The sequence below is a fragment of the Sparus aurata genome, chromosome 20, assembly GCF_900880675.1.
Source record: "Sparus aurata chromosome 20, fSpaAur1.1, whole genome shotgun sequence".
Classification (NCBI taxonomy): domain Eukaryota; kingdom Metazoa; phylum Chordata; class Actinopteri; order Spariformes; family Sparidae; genus Sparus; species Sparus aurata.
This window is the reverse complement of record NC_044206.1, coordinates 3612349-3624684: the sequence shown is the minus strand read 5'-3', so window position 1 is coordinate 3624684 and position 12336 is coordinate 3612349. Positions and strand designations below refer to the sequence as shown.

At 43.5% G+C, this 12336-nt stretch overlaps 1 protein-coding gene across 1 annotated transcript in view; it reads left to right on the top strand.

Annotated features, from left to right (window-relative positions):
* LOC115571460 (growth arrest-specific protein 7-like) overlaps nt 1-9077 on the top strand; it is a 52257-nt gene extending 43180 nt beyond the window's left edge. Inside the window, exons 6-10 of the mRNA XM_030400886.1 lie at nt 1316-1405; nt 3444-3559; nt 3784-3858; nt 8825-8906; nt 9057-9077. Coding sequence (XP_030256746.1) covers nt 1316-1405; nt 3444-3559; nt 3784-3858; nt 8825-8906; nt 9057-9077 — 384 coding nt within the window. The remainder of the gene's footprint in view (nt 1-1315; nt 1406-3443; nt 3560-3783; nt 3859-8824; nt 8907-9056) is intronic.
* The last annotated feature ends 3259 nt before the right edge of the window (nt 9078-12336 follow it).

The window sequence follows — 12336 nt, the reverse complement described above, 5'->3', positions numbered from 1 at the left end:
CCCTCAAACAAATTATAAGCTTCATAAGCCAAGATAAGGTTGAATTAGAGGCCTTTTTCTTCTTCTTCTATTTGCATTTCAATCTGAATATTGGCTCTGGAAAAGTCATCAGCAGTCCTGTGTTTGCTGATTTGCTGTGGAAGGAGAGGCTCTAGCATTAAACCACAGTGCTCTCTGGTGCCACAGAAGTTTTTTAAATAGAAACATTTCATCCCCGCTGCAGGCTGTTTACCTCCTGAGGTTAATTGGGATGAATGTTAGAGAGGATAAAGCTCCTTTTGTTTGCCCTGGAGTCTTTGCTAACCCTGGGGTCTGTTTGTATCTCTTGTATCTCTATTGTGAGGATGAGGCTTTACATTTGGTTTCTCTTTGAGTCGTGTGGTTTCTTTCTTTTCCCTTTGTTTCTTTATTTCTTTTCTCATTACCTTGTCATGGAAAATTGAATGGGCAGCTGAAGAATCTGCAGCACAGGTTTTACATTTTTCTTGGCAAACCAGAGTTTTGTTGTGCTTCATTATACCTTGAAGCGTTGACTTGTGAAGCTGTATCCAAAGCAGCTCTGACGGCATTTCATGATGCAGAGAGGTTAGAGGTGAGTGTCTTCTACCTTCCCTCCCACCCTGGAGGTTTAAAGGAAAACTATGAAAGCACTGCACCAACCCCCGGAGCACAAAAAGAACTACAGTAACATGCATTGCATACCTTCCTATTAAGTGTAACCCCTAGAGCAGAACCGAGCATCTCACACGGAGTCCTGCAGCCAACAGATTCAACAGCACTGCTGCTGGGAGAACAAGCAGCAGACAATTAACTGCACCAGGATAATTAGAGGCATTCTTTGGGAATCCATCTCGCTGATTGCTCCTGACCGAAGTAGAAGTTGACAGTGTTGTGGTTGGGAGCTGGGCGATGAATCCCAAAAAGAGTGAGATCCTCAAAAGCGCTGTATTGACAGCAGTGTCCCTGAGGACGGGCTGAACAGAGAACAGTGAATGAACAATGCTGGGTCGATTAGAAATGTCTTCTGGCTGCCGAGGTGAGGGTGTTGCCAAAGCAACGCGGTGAAGACTACCTTGAATACTAGAGCAAGAGTGTGTGTGTGTGTGTGTGTGTGTGTGCGAGAGAGAGAGTGTGTGCTCCTGTACATTTTCTGTCAACACACTGAGCTCTAGTAGTGCTGCTGTACAGTACAGGGGCATCAAAGCAAAGTTGTGTGTCATGATGCTATTAACTGCCCCATTAACTGCCCTCCCCGTGGTGCTCTCTCTCTTTCTCACTTCTCTCTCTCTCTTTCTCTCCCTCCCCTCTCTCTCAGATTAACTGTGTGACGTTCCCGTCTCTTGCGTGCATGCCGGAGCAACAGCTGCTGAAGCCAAATGAATGGAGCTACTGCGACTACTTCTGGGTAACTTCACCTCGACATTTAAGAGGCTTTAAATTCTACTGCCCCTTAGCACAAACTGGCTGTAAGTTTTCTGAAGGGTAACCCTAAGACCAGTACTGTAACACCAAAGAAACTGCAAAGAAACACCTGAAACTCTTCTGCGCATACACATACGTACATATACATGCCGCTGGAACGCATCACGATGATATGATACGATTGCAACGCATAACTTGAGATTTTGCCTCACATTTGTTATTTTTAGTTTCAGACCACCAGTAGCTCATATAGCATCATTTGTCAGATAGCCCGCAGTGGAACAAATAAAAGGTCCAAAATTGACAAAATAGTGTGTATTCACAGTCAAGGAGCCTGTCAGTGATGATGTAAAACCCTGATGATTCCTAAGTGTGCAAAATCTCTATATATTGCTTATTCACTGTGTAGGAAAAACAGCGTAGACTTTTACTTCCTTAACTTTTTAGATAGCGACCTTAAAAGTGTGTGTTTTCTTTTGTTTATCCAGTTTATTTGAAAAGAAAAAAGGTTTTGTCCTTAGACCTTGCAAAACAATATACTACATGTGTAGTGACAATGTCAGAAGCCTGTGAGAACATTAATAAAAGCTGTGAAATATTAAATTGTCCCTCTTCGACATCAACTAAGATTTTGCCTTTCTTACCCTCAGCTGTGCTTATGACCAAATCAAAATGTAAGAAAATGAAATTATTGGTTATATTATTGGTATCGGTCATGTTAAGCAGGTAACTATTGGTCATTGCTATTGGCGGAAAAAATATTCATATCATCATCCCTAACGTTGACCAGTACAGTTCCTCACCAGGTGATCAGATCATTAAGCCTCAGCACTCACTCTTTAGTTTCTGCCCTGCATGTAAGAAAAAAGGAAAATATCAAGACGAGGACACTCTCTGAACATTCTTGAATGCGAATAACTAGAAACCAAAGAAAGAAACACGATCCTTTCATGAAGCCGTTCTACCTCTGTTGACATCCTCCTCTCCCCAGAACATCACTAAATGAACATCCCTGAGAGTCCATGTGAACAAAGACAACATCAGATCCTTTTCATCTTTCAGCATGACTCCATTTTTATGTCATACTGGCTGAGCAGCACGCTGAGAATCAGCAGTGGCTTTAATAAGGTCCACCAGACAGTGCTGCAGGATGATACATTACATGTAAGTGGCTGCAGTGCAGAGATCCAGCTGGCCTCCGCTGCTCTGTTTGGACATCTTTCACTCCTGCAGTGTAATATCTACCAGGTGTGGTGTGTGAGGCTAACACACAGAGGTGACAGTGCAGTGGAAAGAGAGCATGACTGTGGAAAGTGATCAAGAAGTGGATGGCAGGTTTTGGTAAAACAAGTCAGTTTAGATACAAACATGCAGCTCTCACAGCTTGAATTAAGACTGACGTAAACTTTTGCATAGGGCAGTTCCCAACAATGACATCACCTGACACTTAACATTTTGCACTTCTGTCCATTTGACAGATGTTGTCCAATCACATCCTCCTTTTAGCCCCGTTTAGTTCTCTGCAACGTCTTGTGGGAAGTATGTCTCCAGCAGCTAAACACTCCACCATGTTCACCAGGCAGTCGCTCACTCTGTCAGAAGTCATCTGGTGTGGACAGGTAGTGTTCAGTGGATTTGTCACAGGCTGCAGCTGTTGCACAGCGTGAATGAGTGCTGAGGCTAAAACACATTAGTAATGTTGTGGACAGTCAAAACCAAAACAAAGAACTGAAAGATGCTAAAATGCTCCATAAACCTACATAAAAAAAAAAAAACAGTTAAAGATCTATGAAGGTTTATTGCTACAAATAAAACCTTTCACAATACACTCAGTCTGTCATATCAGAGGTGTCGCGTCAGTTAAAGCCGCCTTTAGCTGATGTTGCTGCGTTGCCTGTGTGTGTGAGGGGGCATGCAGAAGGCACTCAGCTAGCTGTTCCCGGTGTGATGCTCTCATGTTTGTTGCAAAGTGTTTGTTTGTTCAGTGTGTTTCTCGTGTGCTTCCTGTGTTTATCTTGCAGAGTGATAAGAGGGACACCCAGGGCAATGGCTGCATCACAGGATTCGAGGTCTTGCTGCAGAAACAGCTGAAGGGGAAACAGATGCAGAAAGAGATGGCCGAGTTCATACGAGAAAGGTATCAGCGTTTTTCATCAGCCATCTCCCCCTATTTGTTTTTTCACACTTCATCTTTGGTAACCATGAAAACCATACAGTTATCATTAAAACAAACCATTTCCTCCTTTTTTTTCTGCTCATTCATGTGCATCACTGTGTTGCACAACGCAGAAAAAACGCACATGGAAACAGTCAGATTGCGTAAAGGCTGTGTGGTAATGAAACTCTCTACTTCCCTCTCAGGATAAAGATAGAAGAGGAGTACGCCAAGAACCTATCCAAGCTCTCCCAGATCCCTCTAGCAAGCCAGGAAGAAGGGTGAGTGACCCTCCTCCTTGAAGGATTTTCAAGAGGAGGACAACCCTCTCGTTGTAGAGTAGCCTGTCACACACACATGGCGGCTGCACCGAAGATGTGAACCAGTATTCAAAAAAATGACACGTCAACACTTGGACAACAAGTCTTTCCACTATGCAGCCTCTTTGGGAATGAGGCTATAAATGATGTGTTTTGGGGCTGTTTCCTCCACAGTAGGTCTAGTAGTAATAATATTAAAGTGATACTTTATTGCACCGTGGAGGGCATATTTCTTACCAGTGAGGTCAAAGGTCACAGTCAGCTGCAGAGCAACAGTCATGAAGCTGGTGGAGATTCAGTGTCAGATGATCTGGGGAAATTTATAAATGACCAAAAAGAAACATTGCTTTGAAATAGAGTACCGAGAAACATGAGAGTGTGCTGAAACGAGTGGAAAAAATGATTAATTTAAGTAATTTATCAAGCAAAAATGTTCATTCAACACTGCTTGGGAAAATGTCAAACTATTGTGTCACTGCCTGTTCGTGTTTTCTTTGCGCCGCTCTGTCGCAGCAGGGTATCATTACTAACGTTATCAAAAAAGAAAGAAAAGCAGGTGGGCAAGATGAGAAGAGCTTAGCTAACTTGAGTTTGTGGTGAGCCCTGGTAATATGTTTCACTTCAGGTTATCATCACACAGAGGTCCTGATTTAGAGGCTGAAGGCTGATATGAGCAGAAAGTTTGCTTACATTAGCAGATTTAGCGAACATTACGCACTGGTCCAGTAATGCTGTTACAAAAATGTGTGTTTCTCTCTGTTAGAAGTTACATGATCTATGTTTTGAGTGACTGCGGTTGGTGAATGTAAATGCTTATGTGGAATTAGCTGGCCAATTAGCCAGTCGACAGACAGAACCTCAGCGAGTGAGCCAGCCAACCGGGCGAGACATCCCGGTGTGCGTCTGGGTCTGGAGGCTCTGTCAGAGATGCTGTGAAACAGTACGGCCTTCCTGTAAATCACTGCATGCTTTGATCTCTGTCCTGAAGCATACTTCAGTTATTACAGTTAGAGAGAGCAGAGGAGCGGATGGAGGGAGGACAGGAGGAACAGAAGTAAAGGAGGGGGTTCAGAGTTGGGACAGGGGTATTGAGATTTGAGGAGGCAGACATTTAGTTGTGTGTAGAGGATAGGGAATGCAGGGAAACCCTGCAGGGAGACAGAGTTTGCAGCCACTCCTCTTTTCTCCAGTTTGACAGCTGAGGGAATATCTCGCTGAGGGCAAGTCTTTGTCTGATTCTCCTAGGGGACACAGGAACATGGCAAGTAAACTAACAGGAAGCTGAGAGGGGCCCTGTTGGCTAAAGACACCCACAAAGAGAAGAAGCTGTGATTTGTACGGACACCGTCTAGGGCATCATTATTAAACTTATCTTTATTAACAGATTCCTCAAGGACACAGGCAGAGTGCATAGCAACCTGTCAGACTGTCACTCGTGCATCACAGCTCTAACATAACTTCTAGAAAGAAGAGGATCTCATTTGGTCATTTTAATTGAACACATGTCATCATCATATTCATCATCATCATCATCATTACCTTCATGTTATTCTTGCTACATCTTTTGAGCCGTATTACGATAGCATTAAACATAAATGTTGCTAGGTCAATTATATGCTGCACATATTAAATCGAAGCTAAAATATGTTGTGTTCATTGATTAATCACTGCTTTCACTGTTGATAATGCAGTATGACAAGCTAGTAAGCTAGTTTTTATTCCCTTGGTGCAGAGAATGCTTTCTCATCTGGCCAGACCACCACAGAACACTGACCACTTTAAACTGTGTCACAGGAAGTAAGCACAAAAACAAACTAATCATATCATCATAAATCATAAAATGGCATACGGCCTCCATTTTTACGTTTTGTTCTAAGTGAGCCGAGCTGCACACCTTGTGGGCCGGCCGTGCTCATCTGTGCAGAAGTTCAGTTCCTTGTGTTGAACACTAGGGGGCGTACGCAGACTAATCACAGACGTGAAACAAGACTGCGCGGAGACAAGGCGTAAGGTGTTATGCTGCTACAGTGTTACCTGGTCTGGTAGCCTACGGCCAGTTTGTCATGGTAGCTAATGTTAGCTAGTGTTAGCAAGGTCACTTTGCTAACACTGCAAGTCTTCTCCACCTCGGCTATTGTGGTGTGACATTCTGAATTCAGAAACGTCACACAGGCTCTCTTTACCCTCCTAGAAATGATGAGTGTGAGCACATTATGTCGCATTTGAAACTTTACATCTGACCAAGAAAGTGGGCAAACTCTGGTGCAGATGAGACAGCATGTAAACAAGGTTTAGCTAAGCTTAACCTCCCTTGCACTGTTAAAGATAATGCTCTTCATATTAGCATGGTAATAGAGGCTAGAGTGGGTTGGAATTGTCCCATATAGAATCCAGATTATGCCAGCCGGCTCAGTCTGCCCACACCCAGAAAAGTGCAGCACAATACTTTCATTATTGTGTCCCTCAGGCCAGCTCTGTTGTCAGACAGGACAATCACTGTTTTGTTGGTCAGTTCCTACTCTCGGACCGGCCGCAGCCTAGAACCAGCTGTCTATTTATTCCTGAATTTACCATTTGTTTGGTAGAGATGTGGCAGTGAGGCGTGTGACCACTTTATATTGCCTCCAACCATGCACTGTATCAGTTCTGTTGAATGGGGGAAGTACATTGCAGGAGATTGGCTTCTCCCTGAGGTTGATGATTTAGTTGATTTGTGTCACTGGGGACTGTAAATGCTCTTCACACTCAGCAGGTCACATCTGGCACACCTACAGTGTCAGAGTGTCGCAACTTTTGCAGCTTTGAATCATCAGATATAAACAAGCAGCTGTCTCTGCTCTCGCTCATGTTTTTAAGGTGGACATGCATGAGCTTTCGGTCTGGTCTGGCTCAAGTTAATCATACTAAAGACAGCGTGAAAAAGCCTCTTCACATGCTTAAAATATTAAAACAACATGTTTGGGCGGCACTTTAGGAGCAGCGTCCACCAGCAGTGTCAGTTAAGGAGAGAAATGATTTGATTTGATGGGAGGAGCAGCTGGATGGGGATTACTTAAACACGTGTTATGCCTTTAGTGGTAACATATTCTGTTCATACCCACTGGAGCAGGAGGAGGTCATCATAAAAAAAAATCACTGATTTACAGAAAATTATATTTTGCTTAGTGAGCCAGAGGAGTGGCTTTACATTTTAGCTGTTGTATATTTGTAGTAAAAAAAAAAAACCCACAAGAAGCGTGAAAATATCAAACAAACAGTCTTATATTTAAAAGCTCAGTCACAGAGAAAGTCTAGTCTGTGAGGTTCAGTTTGGTCCTCCAGATGGTTCTAGTGAAACACAATATTAGTAATATTTAAATTAAAATACTGTTTTTATGCTGTTTCATTTTTATGTGGGTTAGATGTTCTTTAAAAGTATAGTAAACACTTCACAAAGTGACACAGTGTTGCCAGGAAGTCAGTAAAACAGGAAACTTGGAATCCCAGCACAATTTTGCATCAATACAAAAATACACATACAATACAATGCAATACAATACAGTACACACCATTCATTTTTCAGTTTCACTCCAAGTGAAAGGGTTTGAGCATCCTGCACTCAGCGGCAGTAGGAGAGGGAGAGACTCTGGTTCTGCTGTATCTGCCTACTCTGAGCAGCATGCATGGGACTGAATTACCAATATAATAGATTTAAATGTACTGTCTCACCTTTTCCCCGATGCTCACTATCAATTGCCAGTCGTTAAAGTTGCGAAGACGGCCTGAAAAGTCTCTTAATGTAGCCACAAGATGTAATGCTTTTAGTTTTGAACTTTCTGTCATCGTTTTGGCGTGAAGAAGAGCGTGATCGGAGGAGCAAGGAGAGATTCACATATGATCTGCCTCTGACCTATATGCATGCATATGTAAGTCATCTGATTGTCCTTATTGTGCTACAGGTGTGCATCACAGCTTGTGCGTCATTGTTGTGAGACTTGGGGAAAAATTGACCTAATATGTGAAACGTACATTCAAAAAAAATAAGGTGTGTGAATGTGTGAAAGGTGGAAAGTAAATGTATATTTTTTTCATCAAACAGTGATGTGTAACTGTGTGTTTGGATTCAAAGCAGGAAAGTGTAATTGAAGATGGACTGTACACTCAGCTATGTAACGCGTGTGACGCTAAAGTGTTGATGCCAGAGAGTTGCAGGTGCTGGACTTCACTCGGCACAGTGTCAGGAATGTTTTAGATGTCAGTCAGAGGGAATTCCACACGTGTCTTCCATTCACCAGCGACGCTTTGGAAGTAACCCGCTAACCCATAAAAGAGCGTCAGTCCTGGACCCAGAGCCTGGAGGCTGTGACTGCCTGCCTGCCTGCCTGCTGCACGACTGTTTCACCGTCCTCAGCTTGCAGAAATATGAAAAGCCTCTCTGCCTCTGTCTTTTTCCTGTCAGAGCTGATCATGAATCATTCCCTTTCTTTGAATAGAAACAAATGGGTGGCCTGTTAAGAAGACAAGTGTTGTGTGATCGTTGCGTAATGTTTATCAGCTAACTACATTTGAGCGTTTATCTGCAGAACAATACGGGTCTTCTCAGGGTTATTGCCCCCAGCTGTGTTGGAGAGCTGAACTCTGGGCTGAGAGAAGACGCTGAGCCGTACTCTCATGTCCCATACGTCCTAATCATTGTTGAACTGGCTGTGGACCTCAGCTCAGCTCTGTAGATTTATTGGTTGCCTGTTGTATCTTTGAACTTTTGCACCAGCTCTGCTGCTGAACCCCATCTGTGTATGTGTGTGTTTTGGTGTGTGGTTGTGTGTTGTGTATGTTCCCCCAAGGTCCCTGCATGTCTTTATATAAAAGTGTGTGTGGTCCTTTCTTGTGGTACAGATATTAAACACACACACACCCTCCCCCTCACCTCCCCTGTTATCTGCGTCAGGACTCTGGGGGAGGCTTGGGCCCAGCTGAAGAAGAAGCCTGGCAAGACGAAGCTGAGGTTTCACCTAAAGTTCTCTTCAAAGGTAATTCATCTCACACTTCTCTCCACCTCTAATAAGCTGCCACCTGCTTGTATGCCCGTACCGAATTTTCAGGCAATCTGTAAGGAGATAACTATTGTACACAACCGGACCGTATCACGTGGAGGGTGCTTTGCTGTGTTTGTGTTGTAGTTCAGACTCGGGCTGATCTGAGTCACCAAGAACTTTAGTCTTCTTTTTTCTTCTTATGTTCACTGTTTTGAATGGCACAAAAGCGTTACTACGTGTGTCATAAATTATCTCATTATATAGAAAAAACCTGAAACCCCGTGACACGAGCTTTCAGTTTCGGGTGAACTGTTCCTTTATTGTGGATTGTGTCACATCAGGACCGGTTGGAATTCTAGTCAGCAGGTGTCAGTATCAGCTCTCCCTTATACGTATATATACAATGTAACGGTTTTCCAGCCCTGAGCATCACACAGCACTGGCCCCCTCTGGTTGTACAGTATGTGATTCCATATTGAATATGGGCTCTGCAGCCTACAGCACATGACTCACCAGCACAGGCCGCCTGCCTTCAGATGTAATTACACACAGTGAAGGGCTGCTTCCTGATGACTCTGTGGGCTGCGGCACACACACATATGACACTGAGGCTTGAATCAACATCTATCACCCGCCATCTTTTCACGCCACTCGAGTCGTGACTGCCTCTGAGTGAGGAAGACTGAAGGCTCAGTCTCAGTCAAAGAACTTAGCTCAAGTGATCCCCCTCACCGCTATCTTGGAGGGGAGCTGCTCTTAATTTTAGGGTTGTGAAGAGCCGGATGGGTTTGTCATGAGAGTAAAGAGAGATAAAGACCAGGGCCCGTATTCACAAAGAATCTTAAGGCTAAAAGTAGCTCCTAACAGGCGAATTTAGGAGCAACTCCTAAAAATAATGGGCGTGTCAGTTGTAACTTTAGGACTCCTAATTTTTGAAAATAAGAGTTATTCACAAAACATTTTAAGCCTAAAAGTAGCACCTAAGTCTGGGAGACCTTTGAAATAGTCCAGAGGACTCCTAACTCGCTAAGACCTGGTCACAGCCGAATGTTTTGGAGACGCTAAATGACAGGGAATTATTAAAACGATGTTGGATGGACTGTGAAGGGATTGAAGTTGTGGTTGAGTTGGTGAGGGACACAATAACGTCCCCAACCAACTGAAACAATCCAATAACGCCGCAGTTAACATGTTTGGCAACACTCCGGCATTTGGCTACGGGGAAAATGCAGCTCTTTGCACGGGACTATTACCTGGGGACCTCAAGAGATTTAGAAACTATCCCACCACGTCTGTGTTTCGTGCGGCGCATTCACACAGGATAAGCGAAGTCTGTGTTTTAACTCTAATTTACTGACTTTATCCCCGGGTCGATCTCACCGGAGCCCTTACTGGAGCAGCACAACGGTTAGATATGGATATTTTTAATATAATAACTGGTGAGCCTGATAAAAGATGTTCTTACCGCATGCTGCCATGCGTGTAATCCATTTTGTCATCTTTGGAGATTTCGCTCTTCTGATGAGCCTCCTGAATTCGCACACAAATGCTGTCTAACCTGGAGGTCCCCACGTTATACTAGTCCCGTGCGAATAGGGCTTTTGTCAATCGGAAAAAGTTGCATTCCAGCAATACACAAATTGTCTTTGACGCACATTACAATATACTGGACATTGTTGCGAAATGGCCCAGATCAACACACGATTCCCGAATTTTAATGGAGAGTGGTTTGACGCAGCTTTTCGAGCAAGTACCGCTTTTATTGACAATTCACGTTTTTCATCGCAATCTTCTAATTTGTAATTTTTGTCCGAAACGTTTTTGTTTGGGGAGGGGTCAATTAATTCTCCTCATAAATACATTTTTTATCCAATATCTTTCCATAGGTTATGTCATGGGCTTGTAGGCAACTTCCTTATTTTCACTTCATGCATTGCGTAGCCTAAATGACTTTTCAATGGGCTGCCCTGTCACTCAACAGCCAATCACCGTTGTCACCGCCTCTAAGTGCGTCCTTATAAAATGACGTCATCCATAGTAGGGGTGTCAACGTTTACAATTTTTTCTACACGTGTAAACGGGGCTTCTAACCGACGTGTACACGGTTACACGTCGGAGATTTATGATCTCTTTCTATCGCAGTTGTGGTAGCACCGATGCCAGCAGCAGTCTCTCCCTCCAACTTGTTCGGGTGTTTCCATCGCAGGTGGTTTAGCATGGATCCCGTGCTGTTGTTGTAAGCCAACTTTGCCTGACATAGCCTACACTCAACTTGATTTCCACTGGCAGTTTGTTCAAAAAACACGCAGTGCTCCGCTTGTTGACCACCGCCATTGTGTCCCCCAGTCAACTTGAAGTGATGTGACGCCACATTGGCTGTGGCTGCGGGTTTTTTTTTTTTTTATATCAACTTAACATTGTGCCCCATTCATCTATTATGTATGCGGATAACTGCGCTAGTGGGAACATTTAATTGTATAGTTAGTTAATGTTATTATCTGAAGCTTTCAGGCAACATTATCTTACTTTCACTTTTAAAAAATTGCGTCCGTCCAATTTTCCTTCGGCCGTCGGTATCAATTTATAGCGGGTCGGCTCTGGTACGGAATGTAATCTGTGCTACTGTCGGAAAACGGGTCGGATGCGGTGACCCGTGCAGGACTCTGCTCTAAGTGACCATTTTAATCCTCTAGCCAATTATCAAGCTAAATATCCAACATGCTAGTTAACGTCAAAGACTGTGGTGGAAGACGACGGTAAAATGTTTCCACTAGATTTATTTATGCCTGAATTTTTAAGGTGTGGCGGCTTTTATTTTGCCGTGGCGGTGCGCCACAGTCAATTACATGTAGAGGAAACCCTGAAAGTATATATATTGATGAGAAATTAACGAGGAGGAGGAGGAGGGAAAAAAAAGACGTGTAAACGGTTATTGATTTTTCTAAACGGTTATGATTTGTTATCCGTGTACCCGTTTACACGTGTAGACGTTGACACCCTAATCCATAGCAACAGAGAGTTACTTCTAGTTTAGGAGTTTTCATAACTAAAAGTAGGTTTCAGCAGCTTTGTGAATTACTTTTAAGAAACGACTCCTACATAAAAACTTTTAGCCCGATTTAGGAGTACTCCTAACGTTAAGATAAAAGTCTTTGTGAATACGGGCCCAGGATTACAGCTGGACTGGTGGAGGAAATGGAGGAGGTGATGTTGTCCTCCAGAGATGCACAGATGTGCGGCACAGTTCCAGGTTCTGTAGGAGAAGGAAGGATTTGTGTAGAAAAGAACTTTGAACGATTGTTTCCAATGCGAGTGCAGGAGGGAGCTGCAGATCTCCTCCATCACTGACGGCTGGGCTACAACAACACATCACTTATTAGCATCAAATAACCAATGAAGTGCTCGCCGCCCTTTTTGAAAAGTG